The 25,388-nt window shown below is 40.1% G+C and overlaps 1 protein-coding gene across 1 annotated transcript in view; it reads right to left on the bottom strand.

The window, feature by feature from the left end:
• cnksr2a (connector enhancer of kinase suppressor of Ras 2a) overlaps positions 1–25,388 on the bottom strand; it is an 86,327-nt gene that overhangs the window by 54,781 nt on the left and 6,158 nt on the right. The window contains exons 2-3 of the mRNA XM_034707041.1: positions 3,161–3,324; positions 2,620–2,822 (exon numbers count right to left, since the gene is read on the bottom strand). Of these exons, the coding sequence (XP_034562932.1) occupies positions 2,620–2,822; positions 3,161–3,324 (367 nt within the window). The remainder of the gene's footprint in view (positions 1–2,619; positions 2,823–3,160; positions 3,325–25,388) is intronic.

The following is a 25,388-nucleotide window of genomic DNA, read 5'->3' as shown; positions in this document are numbered from 1 at the left end:
GTGCAGTAAGTGAATTCAAAGAATCATCCACCTCGCAGCTCTTATTTCAATAAAAAATTCATCTTGTTTTACTCGCTCATTTGTTATTCCAAGGCGGTGGAAATCAATTTCTAGAAGATGAGATTTCATTGAAATAAAAGCTCCAATTGGATGATATGCATGATAAATTTAGCGTAAGGGGAATATGCAGGATATATAAAAATAAAGGGAGTCTTTGACAATGTCTGAACAGATACGTCTCAGGAATGAAGACTTGAGAGCTCTGCTGAGTCTTTCCCTTCCTCAATGTCGCTTTTGCCATTTACAGTTGCATCATTGTGCGTGGGCAAACTCGTGTGTGCGCTTGCTTGCATAAGTGTGTGTCAGTTGCGCGCAGGGTGTGGGTGTCTGTCTGCAAGTGTGTGTTTCCGCGCAAGTGCGTGGGTGTTTTTCTATGAGACTGAGTGTGCTTGTGTGTGTGGACGCAGGCTCTATATGCTTCTGTGTGTCTGGATGGCCCGAGGACAGATGTGGGATGCCCGACATTTCAAGAAGCGAATGCCAAAGACCTTTAGCTCAGAATCTGATGTGTGCGTCGTGCGCAGTAGATCGAGTCGAGTCATGAATAAATGAAGTGACAGAGATACGGAGAGAGGGAGAGACGGAGAAACACGGTGAGGAAAAAGGTCTGACATTATCCCTGAAGAGAAAACATATTTGTGATAGGATGTCAGCAAGCAGCAGCTGAGGGGGACGGTGAAGGAGAGTTTATGTTTAAAGCTTAAAACTACACACATACTGTAAATACATAAACTTGGATTAAATATGAATGACATCAACTAACTCTGGTTCTCGATGTTTTGGCATCATCCTCTACTGGACAGGACAGTGAAGGAGTGGAAAGAGAGAGAGGGGGATGACGTGCAACAAAGGGCTGAGAGGTCGAAGACAAACACAAGGTCGCTCCAAGGGAGCCACTTTACATGGGGCATGCGCTGTAACCACAGGGATGAACTGGTACCCTGAGGTTCAGGGCCTGTGTCCACTGACGCTGTTTTCTGAGCTGACACGATCACAACCTCAATCTTGGAGAGCTTCTCACTGCGCTGACTGTAAAGTATTCCCATTGCACTTTCACTTCCTTTAGCAGAGACCATCATATCTGTTTTAAAATGCTCTGTATGCTTCATACTTGCTTTCATTCAGAGGGATTCTACAAAGAAATGTAAAAACACTTGATGCAGATTGTGTCATAGCATGAGCATCAGCTGTAGACTTTGAGATTGTAGCTCCAAAAAACAAGCATTGCCACTGTCTCCTCTGTATGCCTGTTTCTCTGCCACTGGTGTTGACAAAGTGGATATCAGAAGTCCCGCACCTTCTTGATTCTGATTGGTTATTTATTAAAAAGTCACATTGGAGGTATTAACAAGACTAGAGCTATTCAACTTTGAGCTCTGAGAACATAGCAACAAAAAAACATAGCCGACATTGAGAGTGTTTTTGAGCCGAGGACGCTGGCTGCTGAAAACTCTGAACTGCATTTGGTTTGACTAGAGAATGGGCCCTGCAGTGCAAAAAATGCTGTCAGTGGACACAGCCCCTAATCCCTCCTGCATCTCCAAACAAACTTTGGTTAGGGATGCACAACAGTGGACTTTGCTGATATCAGATGTGCCAGTATTTCAAACTCATTTTGTCCAATACCAATACAACTATCGATACTGATACTGATGCTGATACGGATAACAATATGATGCGATACAATAATAAAAAACCTTATTTTTACCAAGTATTTCCTGTACTAGAGTTCACCTGTTACTCTTATTGTTACTGTCAATTTGCTTCAGAAACAGACATAAAGATACAGCCAAAATTTGAGATATAAGTTGAATCAGGTAAGTATAATACCACGTTTCAACTACACCTTCACATGCCTTTATTTATTTATGTTAATTTATTATTTCATTTATCTTAACTGTTTGTTTTTTATTATTTATCTACTCAATTTTATTGTTATTTTTAACATGTTTTTTATCGCCAAATCTTATCCCTACCCTTTTATATTTCTTTATTATTCAAACAATTTAGATTTTTACTGTTATTTTGTGCTTTCACTTTTTTTAATGACTCATATTGTGTTACTGTTGGTGTGCATTAGTCTCTATTTTAAAATCCATCTTTGTTTTCTAATATGTCTTGCCATTATTTTATTTCTGCTTCTTTCTTGTTTTCAATCGCTGTGAAGCACTTTGAATTGCATTTGATTTGTATGAAAGGTGCTCTATAAATAAGATTAGATTGATTGATTGTTTTAAAGTTTCTAATGTGCCTTGTATCTTGTGTATTTCAATGTGAAATAAATAAATACATTTGGACAGTCCTAGAGAAAGTAAGACATTTTCAATACTCTTCTCAATTTCTTTCATCTGATAAAGTTTATAATACTTTTCTGTATTTATTTGTGCTTTCATTGCTTGTCTCCTACATTCAATTAAAATACTTTGTTAGTTTACTGAGTAATAATACAACTTCTTATTTCAGCCTTTCCTCAAAGTCATTTTTCATTAGTGTTCAGTTTAGTTTCCGTTCCACTCAAGATTTTGGTGTCACAACATCAGACTAATGTAAATACGTTACCTGTCCAGCCAGGCTAGCAGACTCTTGGCAGCAGTGATGAGGTCGACAACAGAGGTCAGAAGATCGTTGGGGAGTCGCCGTGAGGACCTGCTTTCTGATTGGCTGCTGCGACGGCGGCCGGATATAAAGTTCTGAAGGTTCTTAGCTGAGGCGCCAAGTTTGTGAGCCAGAGTCCTGACGCTCTCCGTCTCAAGGCCTGAGTTCTACACACATGCACACGCACGCACACACACACACACACACACACACACACACACACACGTACCTAACTTTATGACCAACTGTGGACTATCATTCTAGACTGTCCAAGTGGGGACCTCATATTTTATGGGAATGTAAAAGTGATTATAAACTTTTTCTTAGTTCGTGATTGCAACTATAAGGAGATGCAAACTTCTGATGCGGTACAGTAACAATTTACTTTCTGCAGTCTATTACACTGTGCGTTGAAGCAGAACACAAATACATAAGCAGCTGCAGCTGTACAGCTTGCTAATGAGAGTCCAGCAGAGCGCTGAAACTACAAAACAAACAAACTCACCAGAGCACAGAGCAGGTCCACGGCCTCCAGGATCAGCTCCTGGTGTCCGATGCGAGAGACTCCCAGCTCCTCCAGTTCGGCGTGGCTAATCCTCAGCAGCCTCTCTCCGCACACACCTCCGCGCTCAAACACACACACATACTGTTGCAAGCAGTCGTCCAGACCTGTGGTGAAACACACATTTCATGGGGGTTACTTGGTTTGGAAAACACTCAGGTGTGTTCCAAATTGAGATCACGACCGCTGGAGTATGAATATGTTTATTTTCTTCTCGGGGACATGCTTCTGTTGATATATTTCCCATCAAACTTCTCTGGAGTGAGTAGATAATTAAATGGACATAATCTGAGTTGACACCAGAAGTTTTGTATTTCGCCCAGATGTTTCATCATTTAGATTCTCTGTGTTGAATCTACAGTGCAAAAAGTATGGTTCCTCCAATAAAAAAAAACACATTTATTCATGCTTTCAACAAATTTCAGTTTCATATAAAAGAGACTGCAAAGGTAAGTCGCTGTTTTCAAGAAATACACTTTTATGCATTGGAAAACAGTTGCAATAAACCAAACTGCAGCATTTCTTCAACCTGGAGGTGAGACCTTATTAAACCTGCATATAAAGCGTTTTTCGACCGGAGGAACTTTACCCCGGAATTACATGCATTTCGACCGGTGGACCCAGGGTCTTATAGTTCAGGGTGGTTAATCTACCCCTGAAAAAGCCCCTGCTAGGGGGATAGTACTTTTCAAAGGTCCCGGGACTTTCGGGACCTTGTCTGATTGGTAGATTAACCGCAGTGTTTTTATTCCGCCCGCCATCCACAATAACATCACACACATCTGTGATTCACTTGATTTATCTTTCGTAACTTTGTTCTATCTTTTTTGTATGTGTGTGTACTTTTCAAAAGAAGAAGCTGTGATTCACTTGATTTAGCAGCTTGTAACAGTAGCCTTCTCTCAGCCCACCGCGGATGCGTCTCTCCCGGTGTTACAGTTTTAAAGGTGACCCTGTAAACTGGAGACCTTCAGCTGAACAGTGTCAGTGTTTGTGGAGTTTACACAGCTGTTGAAACAGAGAGGGAGTTTTAAGATTCAATATCCTCATCAGATATTTAATGATCATCTAAAGACGTTTATGAGGGATGCATCCGGCTTAAAGTCGGCAGTTAAAAGGGTCGCTGTTTAAACCAAAACACCGGTCGATCTCTGCCACAGCTTTTTGAGTTAAAAAGGATTTTAAAGCCGTGTTGAAATGTCTTTGCTACTCGCGCTTATCTCCTCTCACGTGTTGATTCAGTGAATCCATCTGTGATGAAATATAGCACCATCTAATACTGCACCAGCTGAGTCTCTTCCATGCTAACAGGCTAACTGTTGCGTTGCTCATATGATACCTGCCTGTCCGTCTGCTTCTATGGTGTCATCTGTGATGAATGGCATTCGTCTTCGTTTTACTGCCCTTTACTGGTCTGGTGGTGTAGTACATTTACTTTTTTTCCCCTCCATATGTCACTGGCCTGATTTGCACATCTACAAGTTTTGAAGACTGACATGCCTCCTATCAGAAATGGAGCAACTTAGACGTCCATTTCAAGTTGTCTTTATTATAACGTCCGTCATTCTCTCTGCTTCTTTCCTCTGTTTGAATCTCCAAAAGCTCCTGGTGCGGATAAGCCTCCTCGGCTCATGAATGCTCCACTGTGTGGATCAGCTAGTTTCTAATTTTGCCTCTCGTTATGTCCTAGCCAGATGGTGTAAAGTGAGTCTATGAGTGCTTTCTTGCTTTTAAACATCTGCCTGCTGTATCTGGAAACAAGAATGTATAGAGTTTTAAGGCTGTAATAACAGTGAGAAGAAGTAAAATGACAAAAATGCTCTTGTTTGAAAGAAATAAAATGCATCTAACATTTTTAACTTTTTCACTTTGTCTTCCTAAACGATGGTTTGATTATTTTAAGCTCTATAATATGACAATGCTGCTACAATGAAGACATAATGGGATCACTACAAACAGAAACAAAGGGTTGTAAAAATAAAAATGATGTTCTCAAGATAACAAAAACACTCTTTTGTTGAATGATAATGTTTGTCCCTGAACATTTGAATGTTACTGTACAAAAGACTGAATATGACTTATTCATCACCTTATTTTCAAGTGTATGGTAAAAACAGACGAAAGTTTAAAAGAAAAAACGAAGATCAAATTACCTCACACCTAAAGTCTTTAAAAATAGTATGGGAGGTAGAGCCCTCAGTTATCAGGCCCCTCTCCTTTGGAATCATCTACCAGGATCCGGGAGGCAGACACCCTCTGTACTTTTAAGAGTAGGCTTAAAACTTGCCTTTTTGATAAAGCTTATAGTTAGAGCTGGCTCAGGCTTGGACCAGCTCTTAGATATGCTGCTATAGGCTTACAGCCAAATTCCACCAGATCGGTGTCCGGTCCGTCTCCGATCCGTCACGGCACGGAATCTGATAGGTTTCTATTCTAGTCAATCTGTTAACTTCCACTGGATCCTCTCCGTTGCGTTCCGGCTGCGTCTCTGATTCGTCAGGTCAGAACACAACGGATCAGATACACAAGACTTCTATTTCTGCCGGAGCACGACGCATCAATCTCAACAGAGTAGATAGAGCGGGACAGGAAGTCAGGCACCAAAACAAAATCAAAACATCCGGTTAATTTTCAGAATAAAACACTCTGTGTTATCACCAGATCGTATTTCACTTAACTACAACAACAAACTGTCGTGATGAGCGGAGCCAGGTCTGGAGTCAACAGGTCAGAGGTTTTCAGAGGACCAGAAAGACAACATGGATGAGGAGAAGAGGAGGAGAATCCTTGATTTAGTGATTGCCGCTGCCCGGCGGCAAAAACGCAACCAGTGGGTGTAGACAGATGCGAGAGCACGGAGCCGGACCGCAGTGGATCGGGAATGGTCTGGACACGAATCTAGTGGAAGTCCCTTGTCAGACTGCCGGGGGAACTGACACATGCAAATAAGGATTGATTGATGATTGAATGAGACTGATAAACTCAGATCTGTACTGAGGGAAATGAGCTCCCCGTTCCTCCTGTGTACTCTTACGTTGTCACATCACGGCTTAACGCTTGCTTGAAGGTGTTTTTATGTTTCGCACTGCTGGTAATCATATCTGCTTTTATGGCGTATAAGAGGATACACATAAGTCAGACAGAGATTATGGGCTCTAGACACAGGAGGGGAATTTAATTCCAACACCACCATCACTCCTCGTGACTAGTCTGCAGCTCAGACTCTCCTCAAAACGTCCATCCTCTGATCGATTACCAGACACACTCCTGCGTGAAATTATAGGTTTTGGGCTGCTCTCCAGTCGCACTAATCAGCCCTCTGTGCCATACGTTTATTCCTCCTCAAAGTCAGCCTATAGGGAGGGCAGATGCTTTCAGTCTGCACAGGAAAATGCTCGACACATTCTCTCTCAGATAATACAGCAGCTGCTGTGTAATGTTTTTCAGACATGCAGGCTTGTTTTGCAGTTTTGTAGATTTCAACCGAGCGCTGTTTTTCAAAGCCAGACTCCATCGAGGGGAAAGTAAAAAATGTGGTTTGTTTTTGGAAGACACCTCAAGGCCGAAAGAGGCTTTTTAGGTCTCATTTTGTTTTCTTTCCCTTTTTTTTCACACAAGACAGAAAACATTTTGTTCGATTTAAGAGTATAATGTCTGAGTTGGAGACTGAAATGAGGTAAAGAAAGGGTGAAATATGAGAGGGGCAGACAGTCTCTGTTCCTTTCTTTCTCTGGGAAGGTCTAATAAAGTTGATAAGCAATGTTGGGACTTGTATAATAGCTGAACAGGCTCGTTACCTTGAATTATACAAAGGTCTAAACACCATTTAAAATGACTGTACCAGTGCTTTTGGACATTTTAGAATTAAGTTGCTCACCATCTACAAATCAAGCTTTTTCATTTTATCAAACCATCAAAAACATGATTGATTTTCTGTTGATTTACTTCAGTGTATTTTAGAGGGAATAGCTGCACCTCTAATATGTTTCATTCTGTTTCTCTCTCCGTCTCTCTGTTCATAAAACCTTCAATTTTGCTCGCTTTTTCCGCTCTCTAATCTAAAAAACCTTTAGATTTTCAGCTGCAAACACCTCACTTGAAAGACAGATCCAGGCTGTGTTTGGATTCATCAATATCTCAAACAGATTTTGACAAGCTTACATTGTCATCGCATTGCAATTGAAAACTCTGCATGGCATTATTTTTGACAACAATGTACAAACAGTGTGATGGATTACCAGAATGAAGCGAGCGTCGAGAGTCAGCGTAATTAATTTTCAGCCTCAATGAACGCCAAAGAATGAAACATGAGACGTGTTTGTCATCGCCTTTAAAGAAATGACTCATTAGCATATCCAGATCTACTTCCCCTGTTGGAAGGACAATAAAGTTTGACTCTTATCTCGTGATTTATTTTGAGGAAGGGAGTTTTACTCAAGGTTGGCATTAATTTACTGTCAATTTAGGATAACGGATTATGTCCCCTGACTCTCTGTACAAAGTATTGTAAGTTTGTAAGTGGTCAATAACAACACGCCTGAGGAGGACAACAAAGCTCTTTGAGATAAGTGCTGGTTTTAAATTGCTTTCAATTGTTTCCCTTTAGGTTTATTCTTTTCCTAGTCAAGGGTCTAAAGGTGCGTTCAAGTCAAACACAAGAACAATATTCATGTCAATACATCACTCAGAGGAGCTTCTCCTCTGAGTATTGAGTATCAGTTTCAGATGAGAAACATCAATTTGCCTGTTTCTGTGAGTCTCAGTTTCACAGTAAACAGCATGTAACTTAGAGGACTCAGCACTCTGGCTTACCAAAGCTGCATGGACCTTTAAAAAGGAACAGATTTATTTGTGACTGGATGAGGACATCATAATGTGGAATTATAACAAGTAAAACTCCATGCCTTGTCAGGTCTTTCTACAAGAAGACGAGAAAAAAACTTTTAAAATGCTTCTAAGTCTGCTGGAGGTCGGATGATTCATTCTGGTGCATTCCAGGAAGTCAGGATTTTTTTTTATCTCTGACTGGCTTAAAAAATAACAAACCCCTTTTTTTTATGGTTTTCTTGAATCTGGCGCCCCTTGTGGACAAAGTGGTACCGCCTATGTTTGTTGATCTCATCTGTACATATGTGAGTCGTGTTTTCTGATTAAAAAATGTCCTCCTGGGGCGCCGGTTGGTCCAGCGGTTTAAACGTACGCCCCATATGAGGCTGAAATCCTCAAAGAAGCGATCGTTGGTTCGACTCTTTTCCAAATGTCCTCCCCCTCTCTCTACTCCCCACTTTCCCCGTCTCCATTTAGCTGTCCTGTCAATAAAGACAAAAACGCTCAGAAAAAATGCTGGTTTAGCTCTGTTGCTAAAGCAGGTCCCCAATGTACAGAGGATACAGTCCTCGTCTGAGGACAGAGTTAAAGAGTCTGTTTCTTTTAGAGGCTATGAGTCATCTGGTTTGACATATACCCCCTGAAAAATGAAAAATGAAAAATTACAAAAAAAGTAGTCGATCTTGTTCTGCTCAGACTACTGAGAACTTTAAATCGTTACTAAAAACACATCTCATTGCATTGGCATTTAACACCTGTTGAGCGAGGCATCCAAAATTTCATCTTGTTTTTATTTATTGTGGCTTTTTTTTCGTTTAATTTATAACAATTTGTTTTTATTGATTGTGTTTTTAAGCTTTAAGCACTTTGGTCAACGGCAGTTGTTTTTAAATGTGCTATATAAATAAAAATTGACTTGACTTGTTAAAGATGTTTGGGTTTTCATTGCTCTAATAGTCAATAAAGAGACATCAATGTAAATTTGTGTCTGTTTCATAACCAGCGAAAAACTCACAGGAGCTTTAAGTTGAATTTATGATATGATGCCAAGCGATAACCTCCGGTCTCAAAACATGGAGCCCATGCTAACTGCTATTTATCGAGGATCCTCTTGAGGCTAGCTGCAGAAAAACCAGAAACCACATACACACCCATTCACAAAAGACGATCTTTGCAGCATTAATAAACATGTTTACAGCCTGGTTCAAAAAAACGGCTTCGGTCTAGAGAGCTAATTTCTCTATCGGCACACACTGTACGGGGGTGAATTTCTTTTAACGTGACGGTTCAGAAGATATTAAGATTACAAGTTTTGCCCAAATAAGGACATGACTGACTTGACTGACAGGCGGGAACACTGTAGCTGTAGGCCAGGAGGCTCAAACCCTGCCTCTTTACCTCACACTAAGTTTGGTTGGGTTCAGCATTTCCAATATAGCTCTCGCAGACGATTGGCTTCAAAACGATACTAGGTCCATTATTTCTACAGTCTATGTGTGACACACTGGAATTCACAAACAAAATCCCCTTGACTGAACGTACTCAGATGACAAATTGTCAAGTCTGGCAGCTTAATTTAGCAGGTCAAAAACCTTTAAGGACATGTTTCTTCTACTGAAACCAATCTTGAATCGCTGCTCTTTAATGCAACAGTTGATATTCCAACCGAGAAGGTCAAAACATGGGAGTTGTGCACCGGAGTTAATAAGCCAGGACAGCTTCTTGTTTCGCTCTCCCTCACAGGGCAGCACTGTCAAGACCGGTTCGCCATTTGTCAGACTCACCCATTTTGTGGGTAACAGCTCACCTTATTTGAACTGGATGTGAATAATGTGTGGGAATTTACTCACCAGAAGACCTTAAACAAACCGTGTACCCGAAACAAGAGTCGAGAGGTTTTTTACAAAAGAGGTAATGGATGGGCAATCAGGCAGCCACCCAGGTAGCGCATTACTCTCCGTTGGATTGTATAACGTCTGTGTTGTGAGTGGGACGGACTCTTTAGATCTGTGAGTGTGTGAGTGTATAAGTGTGTGTGTGTGTGTGTGTGTGTGTGTGTGTGTGTGTGTGTGTGTGTGTGTGTGTGTGTGTTGTTCGTGTGTATGTGTGTGTGTTTGTCTGGCCTGGCCTGAGTTTGCTGAGTCAAAGGAAAAGCAGATCAAGACAGAGCGGCTCAGCTGCAGCCCCTGGCTCCCAAAACAATGAATGTATCCAGCTTCTAACCTCTTAACAAACAGCCAACTGGCAAACACACACATCCCCGACACACACACACACACACACACACACGCTCACACCTCTGAGGAATGGGCATTGATTTCCCCCGCCTCAAGTCCCCGCTTTATAATACACTCATCTATCATAACCACACTAACAAAGATGGGGAAAAAACAGGAGGAAGAGAAGGAGGAAGAGAAGGAAGAGGGGAAGAAAAGACCTCGTAAGCCAGCTGCTAAATTGCATGCAAACTATTTCACACACACACACACACACACACACACACACACACACACACATTCCATCTCTCATCAGCGACGAGCAAACAGCATTTGTCGCCTTCTGCAGCCTCCTATCGCTTCCTTCCTTCTTTTAGACGCCACATCTGAAGTCTAAATGAAGCATCCAGTTAACCGTACAGCACATCAAACTTAAGGAGACGAAGCATAAACACATTACATTTAAAAAAACATGTAACTTAATCTCCTAAAAACTGAATAAACTAAGCTTTTATGACCTTAAAATGAATTTCTATCCATCGACTCTGAAGATGAAACATTATCTTTCACCATTATCTTCTTTTGGAGGGAAAACAGTACAAATGGATTCCACTATCTAGACCCCCGAACACTTGAAGTTGATGAGCGATATCTCGGCTCCCAGCTTCCTCTGGCGAGCATGAAAAGACTCAGATAAGAAAGAAGACATCAAACTGCTTCATGTGATTTGTGTGGCTTTAATATTAAAAGATCACAGCTAAAGTGTTTGATAAGAGTCTACCTTAAAAGACATGTTAATAAAATGAAGTGATAGAACTTGTTTTTACCGGTACAAACAGGTCTTGGTGTCCAGAAGTACATTTCTTCAAAATCATGGAGCTACTTGTTGTTCCTTTTTATGCAACTATGCTTCCTCACTGAACATTTCAGAGGGAAATATTGAACAAAATAATTAGAACTGTAATTCTTTCATACACAGCTGTACACACTTGTTAGTGTAAGGACTTTATATTATAACACATGATCATCTTTAGGATATACACTCTTATTTTTGTAGACTGAGTACGAAGCGAGGCATGAGGTGATTAGCATAAATCAGGATAAAACACTGAAGGAAAGGGAAACACTGTAAGAAGTTTAGGTGTCCCTCAACTGGCATCATACATTTCTTCAACAAGCAGTTGTTTCCAAGTTTCATATATAAGACAACTAATTGTACAGCTTTGTGTTTGCTGTTCTTTTACTGACTTAAATCAGAGCTAAGCTAGCTGGTCCCCTATCTCCACAAGGCTTAGCTAACCGTCTCCCACCTATAGCTTGATAGATGAGGGAAATGTCAGAATCAAAATAGGTGTCTATAATCTTTATTAATATGGTAACAATGAATTCCAGTATGTATATAGTCCCAAAGGAGTATCTTGTTTATAACTGTATAGAAAATGAACATCTTATTCTGCAACATCTCCATCAAATAGGATCAATTGTGAGTTTAAGCTAACTGCTAGTCATCAGATTTGCAAATTTACATTTCTGTTTTACTCTGACAACTTTCATATAATTGGTTTCTGTTCTAAAGCAGGTATTGCTTTCATTAAGACTGTCAGTATTAACACAATAATTATAACGTCACTTAGTTGTTTTTTAAAACCTGATCTGTTTTGTCCTTTTCGGCACACCGTAGTTAAGCTGCTGCAACATCTTCCTGCTTCCCTCTGCAGCCACAATGGAAGATATCAACACCACTTCACTTTTTAAAGACACTTTCACTTTCTATGAGTACAAATGCTGAGCAGAATTTCCCTCACATAACATAGTGTGTCCATATATGTTAAATGTTACAAACACATTTAATAATATATCCAAATATGCCCTCATGCTATATCTTGACATATTTGAACTATGGAGTATTACCAGATCTGCGGCACATCATCGCTCTTTCTCATTGAAGCATTGAAATGTCACATGTATGGCATTCAAATCATGTCATCGGTCCCATCAGGAAAATATTTTAACTCCATACTCTGATGGTCCGGAGATCAGATATGCTCCAGATGTCACATCTGACATTTTACAATGTGACATTCAATGCAGAGGATGGACAATATTCAATACAGATTCCATCGTATATGAGTCATACTTTAAAGAATAGCCGGGTACAATCATCTCTTGAGATATTTTATGCAGTGTAATATTCTGACACTTACCAGGTTTACAAAAAGCACATTTCAAAATGACTAATAAAGTTTGTTTGAAACTTTGAGAAACAACTGTTTGCTAAAACGACAACGTTGTCCTCTGACCACTGCCCCCAAGTGGACAAAAATAGTTATTGCAGGTTAAGCTACCCAACAATATACCACTAAGACTAAGTAATGGCATGTTAATGAATGATTATTGTTGACCAGAAAATGTGTGAAAGCGCTCTGACTACTACTTTACTCATTTCTGGCCAAAACTCAATACTTGTACTCTACCAGTCAAGTTTGAACACACCTTCTCATTCAATGTTTTTGTTTTTATTTTAATTATTTTCAACATTGTAGATTAATACTGAAGACCTCAAAACTATGAAATAATCTGGTTTTGCCATAATATGGATTACAACAGTAGTTAAATAGGGCTATCCATTGTGTACTAACCCTACCTCTGAACAACTGATGGTCTCAAACACATTAAGAAGGCAAGTCATTCTACAAATGAACTCTTGACAAGGCTCACCTGTTCATTCAAAACCATTCCTAGAGACCTCATGAAGCAGACTGAGAGAATACCAAGAGTGTGCAAAGCTGTCATCAAGGCCAAAGGACGCTACTTTAAAGAATCCAAAATATAAAACATATTCTGCTTTGTTTAACACTTTTTTGTTCATTAAATAATTCCATATATGTTCTTTCATAGTTTTGTCTTCAGTATTAATCTACAGTGTTTACAATAATTAAAAGAAATAAAAACCCTTAAATGAGAAGGTGTTTCCAGACGTTTGACTGTTTGTGTATACCTCTGGCTCTGGATGTATGATTTCTACACTATCTGGCAACTTATTTCCACATTGTCAAAGCTATATTGACATTTTGCTGTGTTGGTTTGGGACCACTGGGTCCCTACTTTCAAAAGAAATCTTTAAGCTGACGCACACAATATGTCCAATATTACTCTGGCAATATTAGGTATTTGGTACTGTCTCATGTTTCAACACATTACAGTCCTCCACTGCACAAAACCATAACCAGAACGAAATCAGTTTTTCTCCAATTGTATGAGGGGAAAACTTGCCTGGACTGCAATGAGCCCTGACCAAAGGTCAATCCAGCACCTTCGGGACAAACTGATCCACAGGCTGCAAGCCAAGTTTTATTCTCCAACTTCAATAGCAGACCTCAGTGGTGCCTTTATTGCTGAATCCCTGCAGCCAGGCTACACAATTTTGTGGAAAGCCTTTCAAGAAAAGCAAATGTGTTTACAGCAGCAGGTACCGAGCATGATTTGGGGATAAAATGTTCAGCAACCCAAAACGGGTCTAATCTTTGGCCATAAAGTGCATTTATATGCTTTGTGCTGAAGCTATTTTTACTCAGGTGAGGCATCCTAGCACATTTCACTGAGTGTTAATAGCAGCTGATTTCTAAAAAAGACGTGAGGCTGATTAAAACAATGTTGGCAATAGCAGCACAGGAAAAGTGTTACTATCACTGAGAAAAGCAGACGGAGAGATATACACTGTGTAACAAAACTTCACTGATAATCAGCATCGCTTATCACTGGCAGTGAGGGAGAGCGTGAATGCCCTGAATACTGATGAGTCAAATTGTAAGTGACATCGTCGAGCGAGCACACACACCCACGCAGTCAGAGACAGAGACCATAGCAGTGCTATACAGTTAACATAAAGGATTCATACGGTGTGACTGCAGGGGGAAGGATTCGTGATTTTTCTGCAGTGGTTCTTCTTTTTTTAATTTAAAAATATATCCTCAAATGCTCCTTTATCAACCGTGCCATTAATTCCAACCACTTCTCCTCTCTCTCTTTACTCCTGGCTATTTCACCATCAATCCTTTACTTTAAACCATTCATGAATTATCTCTTTAAGCTGCTTTGACCACTTCTCCATGACTTATTACCTTCACTTATCTTGAGCTAAAGACTTCAAACTGTGGCTTCAGGATTTCAGCCATTTCACTTTATTCTTAACTTTTAATTCACCAACATGTATGCATAACTGTTAGCTTAGCAATGAATGCTTTGTCCTCTTTCATTCATCATTTAGCTAACCATTTGAACACTTAATTGATTACTTTAATAAGTTAACTATGAGCCTCTTATCCATTACACTTGGCTAAATATTTTAATTGAGAGATAATTCATTCAGATAACTCTTTCAGTAATAAGCAAACTGTGATTTATCAATTACTGTTGGATAACACTTTCAACTAGCCTATAAATCATTACTGTTACTGCCCTGCTTTCTTACTAATCACCCATCTGTGTTAAATACTTCATTCTGATTGGTCAGTACCTCATAACAATGGTAATTAATTCTAAATAGCAGGAGCGATGCCAGGGACAACCAGATCACACCATTCATATCAGATTAATCTGTCGAAAGGAGTCTGGCACATTTTTTAAGTTTATCAATCAATCAATCAATCTTTATTTATATAGCGCCAAATCCCTACAAACGTTACCTCTTGACGCCTTACAAACAGAGCAGGTCTAGACCGTACTCTGTGTTCTATTATTACAAAGACCCAACATCAAGACAGGGTAAGATCCTGTCCCCTCTTACTGACAGGACTCGATCTTATCTCATCTTAATCCACCATGAGCAGAGCATCTTGCAGTATTTAGCAAGTTACAGCAGCAAGGACAAACTTCCTTTAACAGGCAGAAACCTCCAGCAGGACCAGACTCATGTTAGACAGACATCTGCTGAGACCTAGGTGGGGTTGGAAAGAGGGATAGAGGAGAATAAGAGAGAGAGAGAGAGACCGATGATCATGATTTCACATCTTCCTGCATCAGCAAACAAAATGCACGTTTATTATTTGGAGAACACAAAACTTTAGACCAATCAACAGCGGACCAAAGAAAGGGCCTAGTAGTTAAATCGCATGCGCCGTGTACAGAGGCTACAGTCCTCAAAGGGGGCAGCCCTGATTCGATTACCCTGCGCCCTCTTCCCCCATGTCATTCCCCACTCTCTCTCCCAGTCTCCTACTCTATCCACTCTCCTTCAATAGGGGCATAAACGCCTGAAAACAAACTCAAAAGGAAAACAAAAACAGCAGAGAAAAGAAGACGAGAGGCTGTGATAAACTAGCAAGGGATGTTCAATCTCACAAGAAGCTGAGAGGAAGTGACGTCCACCAAATTGAAGAAAACAGACACAAACTGCAGCACAGTACGAGCTTTGGCAGAGGTACAGGACTGATTGAGTGGGAAGAAAACGTCAACAGAAAAGTTACAGGGCAGAGGATCTTATACAGGAGGTGCTGTTTTTCTGCATCAGCTAAGAACACCAACAAAAACACACTCAAGTTGAAAATTATTCATAACAGTAAAGTAGTCGAATGTTAAGATTTTAAGGTGAATGAAAATGTTACATTCAATGTTAATCTGGCTGATAAGGATACTTTTTCAGTGGAAGGACGGCAAATTCTAAATCAACAAATTAATCTTATGACCAATACTCAGCGTCAACAAGTTTGTTTCTTTAGTTCGTAGCTGGGTAAACATTTTAAGATAAGTATAGTGAGCGGGTTGTTTTGGACTTTGACTCACCCTGTCAGGATTCTATCATGCATATGGACCTACTCACTGTACATTATCCCTTACTAGTCATAACAAACATTGCCTAATTATTTAAACAATCATTTATCTGTGTCTTAAAAGATTACCCTGAAGTGTAATCCTTACTTTTGAGTTATCAAAAATGTTAAATTCACTGTAATCTGATCCACAAATCGGCTGATAAGGATACTGTTCCCATGGAAGCTCTATAATTTCTAAATCAACCAATTAATCTTGTGACCAATACTTGGTGCCAACAAGTTTGTAGCCAGGTAAGCGTTTTAACATACGTATAGTGAGCGGGTTGTTTTGGACTTTGACTCACCCTGTCAGGATTCTATCGTGCATAAGTACAAACTAAAAATACATTCTCCCTTACTAGTCATAACAAACATTGCCTAGTTCTTTGAACAACGATCCATCTATATATTTAAAGTTTACCCTTAAGTGTAATCATTACCTTTGAGCTATCAAAAATATTAAATCCACTGTAATCTGATTCACAAGTAGGCTGATAAGGATACTGCTCCCATGGAAGCTCTATAATTTTCCAAATCAAGGAATTAATCTTATGAGCAATACTCAGTGTCAACAAGTTTCTTTCTTAAGTTCATAGCTGGGTAAGCGTTTTGAAATATGTATAGTGAGCGGGTTGTTTTGGACTTGGTCTCACCCTGTCAGGATTCTATCGTGCATAAGTACATACTAACTATACATTATCCCTTACTAGAAATAATAATTAACATTGCCTAATTCTTTAAACAACCATTTATCTATTTCTTTAAAGTTTACCCTTAAGTGTAAATCTTACCTTTCAGCTATCCAAAATGTTAAATTCACTGTAACCTGATCCACAAGTTAGCTGATAAGGATACTGTTCCCATGGAAGCACTATAATTTCTAAATCATCGAATTAATCTTATGACCAATACTCAGTGTCAACAAGTTTCTTTCTTAAGTTTGTAGCAGGGTAAGTCTTATAACATGCATATAGTGAGTGGGTTGTTTTGGACTGTCTCACCCTGTCAGAATTCTATTGTGCACAAGGACCTACTCACTCTTTTTTATTACATCAGCTAAGAACACCAACAAAAACACACTGAAGTTAAAAATGATTCATAACAGTAAAGTAGTCACATCCTAAGTTTTTAGGGTGAATGAAAATGTTAAATTCAATGTCACTTGACCCGCAAGAAAGCTGACAAGGATACAGATAAACAGCCATTTCTCTGTATCTTAATAGATTACCCTTAACTGTAAACCTTACCTTTAAGCTATCAAAACAATAAGCTAGCTTTTTAACGTTTTTTCCAATGCACCAATAATTTTACTAATTCATGCAAAATTTAGCAAATTATTTTTATTTATATATTACTTTGAGAGAAATTAAATTTTATACGAAATGGTCAATTAATTTAAGCTCACTTCTTTAAATGTTTATCCATTACTGAACTTAAATTAATTTTTTTCAGTGCTACTTTTGAAATATTTCAACAAGAAATGTTCAGCTTCCAGTGAACTCTTTTTAACATTCATCCATCACTTCAGGCTCCTTTTTAATCTTTTCATTGCTTGCTGTCTGGTTTTCACAGATTCTCGACAGAGGTGTTACAGCTGACTCAAAATTGGATGTTTTTTCCAACTTATATTTGAGTTTTATTCATGTTTTTTTAATTAGTTTACTTCCTGGCATCTGCAGAAGTCGCACCTGGGAAATCACTGCTGTACTGTACAGCCAATGAAATGCTAAAACTTTGCCCTCCTCCTGCTCACGTTTTTCTATAAACTGATACACACACTTTCACTTGAAATGTCTGCGTGGGTTTGTTGTATAATGGCGTGTAATCTCTACAATCATGCACTCACATCTCTGCACATACAGCGTTCATGTGTGTTGGAGAGAGAGATTCATCTCCGCACTTATTTGTTTGACTGGTGGAGAAAAAAAATGTGATTCATAGCTGACTCACACACTTAACTCCCACAGAGGCACACTTTTCACAACAGCAGGCGAGCCAAACACCCACAAACACCCTCTTTCTCTCTGTCACACACACACACACGTTTAATAAAACTGGATTGTGCGGTGACTTCTGGGATGTTCGAGAGTCCTATAAAAGATCTGGCCCTCCCAGTCGGGTTATGTGTCATCTGTTCCAAGCACTCTGAAGCTTCGGTAACAATAAAAGTTAGATGAGCTTTCACTGTGTTCTTGGGATTTGTAAATGCACGATGTTAGAAGCCCTGCGGCTATCAGAACTGAGTTTATAGCCTGAGGGTTGCCAGTTTTAATCCCAGTGTTGTTGGTAAGACTGCACTGGGGAAATAAACCATTCAGCGAATTCAGCTCCTCCATTAATAGCTGTATTTTGGGTGTTTGGTCTGTATTGTCTTACAGTTTGGGTGTAAATGTGGGTGTTTACTTTCTTTTGCTCTGGACTTTTCTGTTTGATCTTGAGTGTGAGGTATGCATTACTTTTCTCTCTGTATTATTCCAATACACTGTAACTAGGAAAGCTAAAAATAAACAACAACAAAAATGCACAAGCCTCATGCAGGACAGGTCAGTAAATGGAGGTAATTAAGCCAAGAAGAATGCCTCACACTATTGAATCTGTGAAATATTACTTAATTAAAATGAAGTTTAATTTATTTAATTGATTAATTGTACTGTATGTTCAGGTATCTGTAAAAGCCTGCTCCCATCTGGTAACCTGTGATGGGATGCACTGGGTTTATTCGACCTCTTTACTCACACAGTGTAGTGACTATCCTGACCTGATTTTAGTCACTGTCTGGGTGTGGGAGTGAGGTGTTTTTGACACGCTTCTAAAAGAATCCAATGTCCAATCCGAGGTTATTGTTGCATTATTTCTTGCCGTTTATTGTTCCAAAAGATAAACAGGTAAAGACAACTTACTTTGAAAGTGATATGCGTGATGAAAATAACAGTGTGGTCTAAGACGAGCGGTAAAAACCGTGTGCTCTTCCCGTTCCCAAGATCACTACTTCACCTGTGGCCCTTTTGTAGCATTTACCTGCCCATTTACCTGAAGTGCCCCTTGTGGTGATTGTGTGAGTAACAAAACAAAAAACAAAAACAACTTAGGTAAAAATGGCTCATACACACAGTATTACTCCCTTTTCTTTCTGTTGATAAATATGTTTACCTCAGTTAATGTATTCTCTACCCTACCACCACAACTGCACATTCCCCACACTTCTTTTTTTAATTTTAAATTATATTTCGGGATAAATGTATGTATGTATGTTTGTGTGAATGTGATTATGTCTATACTGCTGCTGTGCAGTCATTGACCTACCATGTTCTTCTAACCACTGCTCTCTAGCCTTTTAATTGCCCCCGGGAATAAATAAAGTATTTTGAATTGAATTGAATTAATTTTAATTGATGTCACTCAAGTGTCAGACATGGTCATTAGGAAGAAAATATTCAAATGAAGATTTATTTTTTGAGGTGGCAAAGAAATCTATAGACTGTATGAATAATGGACGCAGTATCCGTGACGTCACCCATCTGTTTCTGAAGACTTGTTTTGAAGCCAATTGTCGGCAGGTGCCATCTTGGTAATGCTGAACTCAACCAAGGTTAGTGTGAGGTAAAGAGGCCAGGTTTGAGCCTCCTAGCCAACAGCTGTGTTCCTGCCTGTCAGTCAAGTAAGTCATGTCTTTAAACGTGACATATCATGCAAAATGGACTTTTTAATGGTTCTCTACCTGAAATATGTGTCCCTGGAATGTCTACAAACCCCCCGAGAATTAAAAAAATCCATTCTGCCCCTGTTTTGATTTCTGCACCTTTCTGTAAATGTGTGTGAAATGAGCCGTTTCAGACTTCCGTGTTTTTGTTACATCACAACAATATCCGGCCTGTCACGGTGTCAGAGCTCGGAGCTTGTTCAGCCCATAGACTGTATAAAATACAACTCAACTGCTCCTCCGTTTTTCATTAACTGTACACGTGTGTGCTAACAAGGAGCTTAGGAGGGAGGCATCCTAGTTGTAGGCTGTCTTAATAAACACAGAGGTCGGTTTTACTCCCCACGTCTGCAGATTTGAAGATCTAGTGGATGATTTTTATTTTTCATGGATAAGTGCTAGCGCTAGTTAGCATAGCCACATAGCTACATGTTTGTAGCTGTAGCTGTAGCTCTGTACCAAGACACACGTCAACATACTGACAAATAAAACAACAAGAAACACTAAATCTGTGACCAATCGTTCAGAAAGGTCCTGCTACAGGCGCCTCTCCGTCAGGATCAGATTCTGGATCAGATTCAGAGGGTTGAAGTAACGGTGGTCTGTGAGCAGCCGTGTATATTCAGCCAACTTGTAAACATTAGATCAACGTGCTGGACAGCCGAGGCCAAATCCACTTCCTGAGGGGGCGTGGTCAGAGAGAAAACAGACTGTTCTGAGCAGGGCTGAAAAAGAGGGTTCTTAAGGCATGCCAAAATCTGATTTCAAAGTGTTTTTTTGAGCATAAACTTTAAAGACATGTTTTGGGGACCTCTTAGACCAATATATATTGATGAAAAAAGCGTGATATGTCACCTTTAATGCTGCAAAGATCGTCTTTTTTGAATTGGTGTGTATGTGGTTTCCTGTGTTTCTGCAGCCAGCCTCAAGTGGACACCCAATGAACTGCAGTTTATAACACTTCCGCATGGGCTTCATATTTTGAGACCAGAGGTTGCCGCTTGGGTAAAACACAAACCACATCAAGTTTTTAACTCGTCTGAATGCTGCTGCTTCCTGAATCTGGAGAATATAACTTACACTAGCAAATACCCATTTATTTCTCCCTCCTCCCTACCATGACAGTTCTCTGTAGAGGTCTATCATGCTTTAAGAATGAGGCAAAGGCTAACAGCTCTCAATTCATGCTGAACACATACAAACGATTAATCTGACACTGTGGTTGGCGTATTTGTACAAGCTGATGAAATGTCGATTGCAAGTATAATTGCATAAACTTGGCTCCTGTGTGAAGGCTCTCTGAACCCTGTGACTCGACTCGTATGTGTCTGACTTTAAAGTGCTGTAGTGGCACAGGGATTAAATTAGAGAATCATTGAACTGAATGTTAATCAATGCGTTTTAAGTCCCTGAGCTCGATCACAGATCCGCTTGAGTATTTACATGCCCTGACCCAGCGCTGTATCATGCTGTGGTGACTTTTAAAGATCTGCTCTGGCCTCTGAATGACCGGATACCTGAAACACCTACGCACCACTTGTTTTGCGCTGTGCAGTCAAATGAGGCAACAAGTACAGCCTGATTTTCTGATGCAAACTGGCCAATATTTTTAAAGCAATCTAAACCCTCATGAGTCTCAACATGTCTCACCTTAAAGTCTAAAAAGATCAATCCCATGGATGAAAACTCTGTCTGATGTTAAAGGCTGTTACTATAGGCGCTTTCGACAGGAGGAACTTTACCCTGGAACTACGTGCGTTTCGACCGGTGGACCCAGGGTCTACATTTAGTTCAGGGGTAGATAATCTCCCTCCTAAAAAGCCCCTGCTAGGGGGGTAGTACTTTTCAAAGGTCCCGGGACTTTCAGGGGGCAGGGCCTGCAATGCTGAACGTGTCTGATTGGTAGATTAACCGCAGTGCTTTTATTCCGCCCCTGCGTCCACAACATCACAACATCACACACATCTGTGATTCACTTGATTTCTCTTTCTTTCATTAGTTTTTATTTTTTCCATCTTTTTTGTATGTGTGTGTACCTTTCAAAAGAAGAAGCTGTGATTCACTTGATTTAGCGGCTTGTAACAGTAGTCTTCTCTAAACCCAACGTGAATGCGTCTCTCCCCGTGTGACGGTTTTAAAAGTGACCCTGTTAACTGGAGACCTTCAGCCGAACGTGTCAGTGTTAGTGGAGTTAACACAGCTGTTGAAACACAGAGGGAGTTCCTGGGAATGCAAACTAGTTTAGTTTTTAGAAAGATTTCAAAATATCCTCATCAGATATTTAGTGATCATCTAAAGACGTTTATGAGGGATGCATCCGGCTGAAAGTCGGCAGTTAACAGGGTCGCTGTTTAAACCAAAACACCGGCCAATCTCTGCCATGGCTTTTTAATTCAAAAAGGATTTTAAAGCCGCGTTGAAACGTCTTTGCTACTCACGCTTATCTCCTCTCACGTGTTGATTCAGTGAATCCATCTGTGATGAAATATAGCACCATCTAAAACAGCGCCAGCTGAGTCTCTTCATGCTAACAGGCTAACTGTTATGTTGCTCATAATGATACCTGCCTGTCCGTCTCCTTCTATGGGGTCATCTGTAAAGAATGGCATTCTTCTTCGTTTTACTGCCCTCTACTGGTCTGGTGGTGTAGTGCATTTATTGTTTTTTTTCTCTCCATTCGTCACTGGCCTGATTTGCACAATCTACCCAGGACTTCAGCCTGCGGTTGAAACGCAGAAAACAATGGGGCAACAGGAACCTTTTAGTTCATGGGGCTAAAAGACCCCGGGTCTCTTGGTCAAAATGCACCTTATAACTCTTGCTGCCTTCTCTTGTGTTGAATATTGTCATATTGTCATTGGATGCACTTGCTTGCATGCTGTGATGGCAACTTTACTACTGATTTGTTTCAAGTCTAGTGATCAAACTCTTGCAAAGGAACTGAAGTAAAAAGAAATCCAATGAGATCAAATGATGACAGGACATAAGGGTGAAAATTCCCAGTAACTCTAGCAATGCATGGTAAGGTCTCATGTTACTATTGAAGTGTACCACTCCCATATTGTTTTAGCCTCAGCCGTGCCAATGCAGCACTGTTGCCAAGTCAACAATACGCAGACCTTTTGGCCCCAAAAGCCTCTGGCATATGTGATCCGCGCATTTTACTGTACACACTCGTACAAATACAGTGTATCATGTTTCCCTGTGTCGCCACAGACACACCCAAGAGACCCAGCATGAACCGAATACCACACTCAGGCATGCCACGTGTGTTGTGTGTATGTTAGTGTTTGCGTGTTTGTGTGTGTGAGCGAAAGCAAATGTCCGAGGACCCTGTTGGAGCCTTCTGTTCAGAGCTGGTGTGTGTGTGTCTGTCAGCTGTTCTGCACAGACGGTCTGGGACGAACAACTCACCATCCGCCCACACAGACTGCACACACACACACACATACACACACATATACACAGGAGCACATATAAACACATGCCATATGCACATGACCAACTGATAACCCATCCAATGATGAGGCGATGAGGCTCAGAGAAACTGAAACAGCACATCATGTAAATACATCTTTGTCACGATTCTTCCAGTTTTGCATCTTAATGAAGCAGCATGTGAGTCAATAATTCTCTGACCTGCTTTTTATTCCTGAAACAAACATGGTGAATAACAATAATTGCTAATATTAGTTGTTATTAGTCATTTTTCACGATGTATTTAGAGGGTGGGACTTTGGAGCAGGCTGTGGTTTGTTACAAAAGCCTGATGAGACATCGAGGGATGATGCATCTTGGTACTGCCTGTGAGAAATGTCATGGATTGACCTGATGGGGGCGCTGTTGAAGGTCAATAAGTCAGATTGTATAGGTCAAAAATGTGTGTTTTACTGTGGGTTGCATGTTGGACTTCACTGCCTTAGTTTTTTTTTAATCAAACTCTGTGGGAGGGTTCAGCCTCTTCAAGATTCCATGTGTGGCCTGATTGACGCCCTGCTTAAATAAAATGAAACATTCAAAGTGTTTTTATATCTCATTACAGCTGACCAAAATTATATGAATTGTTCAGAACCGTCACAAAGCTTTCTCCTTTGTAAAATGAATATCCAAACTTTATATTTAACCCTTAGTTCACTGCTCTGTAAGGCACATATTTGAAAAGTGAAACCTTTTATGTGATGTTTCTATTGTTGTGCTTTTCTGATACATAAAAGAACCACAGTATCTCTTTACAGCTTGCGTGAGGAGGTTTAAACTGAAGATCCTTTTGTATCAGGTACAAAAGCAGGCGAAACCATCAGTATAAAGATTGATTATATCTGTACAGTCATTTCTAATGCCTAATTGCTGCTGTGGGGTAAGTGTCAGATGAAGTAATTAGCAGTGGGCTACAGAGAAAGCCTTTTTTAATACATATTTTCTAAGGCAACAGTCGTTGAGTGATAGCTTTTACTGTACAAAGAAAGGGTGAGGTTTTTTGTTAAAACACTTCTTACATATTAAGAGGACAAAATCAGCAAAAAGGAAAAATACACAAGTTCGTCCACAGTGTTCCAAAATCGACACTGCTAACTCATTTCCTCATCGTTTAAACGTCCATTTAAATTTAGACTAAGTGATTTGTCTGAAAATGCTCAGTAAACACTCAAAAATTAGCACAATAGATTTAACATGACTCAACACAAGATCACAGAGTCAGAGGTTTGCAGAGTATGACTAACACTGGCAGAGTTAGTACCACCAGCCCTCAGTCCACCCTGCAGGTTAACATCCACATGCGTGTGCTGGTGACACAGCCAACATACAACTTCATCTCCAATTTCTAGATCAAAGTTTGCACCATGCTAAGAGACGCCATGTGACATCTGTGCTTGTTTACATCCAGGTAGTAGAGCATTAAAGCCTTATGGCCGTAGCAAGCGGCAACCTCCAGTCTCAAAATATGAAGCCCATGTGGAAGTGCTAAAACTGCAGTTCATTGAGTGTCCACTCGGGGCTGGCTGCAGAAACACCGGAAACCACATACACACCCATTCAAAAAAGACAATCTTTACAGCAGAAATAAACATGTTTACAGCATGGTTAAAAAAAACGGCTTCAGTCTGAAGAGTTCCTTTCTCTATCAGCACACACTGTACGGAGGTCAAATTTTTCTATAACTCAACAGCTTCATAAGACATTAAGATTATGAGTTTTGCCCATTTTAGGACATGGCTGACATGACTGACAGGCACGAACATTGTAGCTGTTGGCGAGGAGGCTCAAAGCCCGCCTCTTTAGCTCACACTAGCTCGACAGAAGTTAGGTTGAGTTCAGCATTTCCAATATGGCTCTTGCCGACGATTGGCTTCAGATACAAATGAGTGATGTCACGGATACTACGTCTATTAATTATAGTCTATGGGCAGTAGCCATTAACCGGAGCTAAAGCCCTAGTTAGCTGCGCTACAGCTTAGACACAACATATGACCAACACTTTTGGCCGACAGGGACAACAATATCAACAATTTGTTCAACCTATTAGTAATTTTAAGAGTGAGGACATCGTCAAAACATGCACATCTATTATCGGCACAAACCTAAAGTTACTCACAGAAGCTTTAAATTCAAATTTAGTG

The sequence above is a fragment of the Notolabrus celidotus genome, chromosome 17 (genome assembly GCF_009762535.1).
Source record: "Notolabrus celidotus isolate fNotCel1 chromosome 17, fNotCel1.pri, whole genome shotgun sequence".
NCBI classification, from domain to species: Eukaryota; Metazoa; Chordata; class Actinopteri; order Labriformes; family Labridae; genus Notolabrus; species Notolabrus celidotus.
Note: the sequence above shows the minus strand (reverse complement) of the source record. Positions and strands in the feature narration are given on the sequence as shown.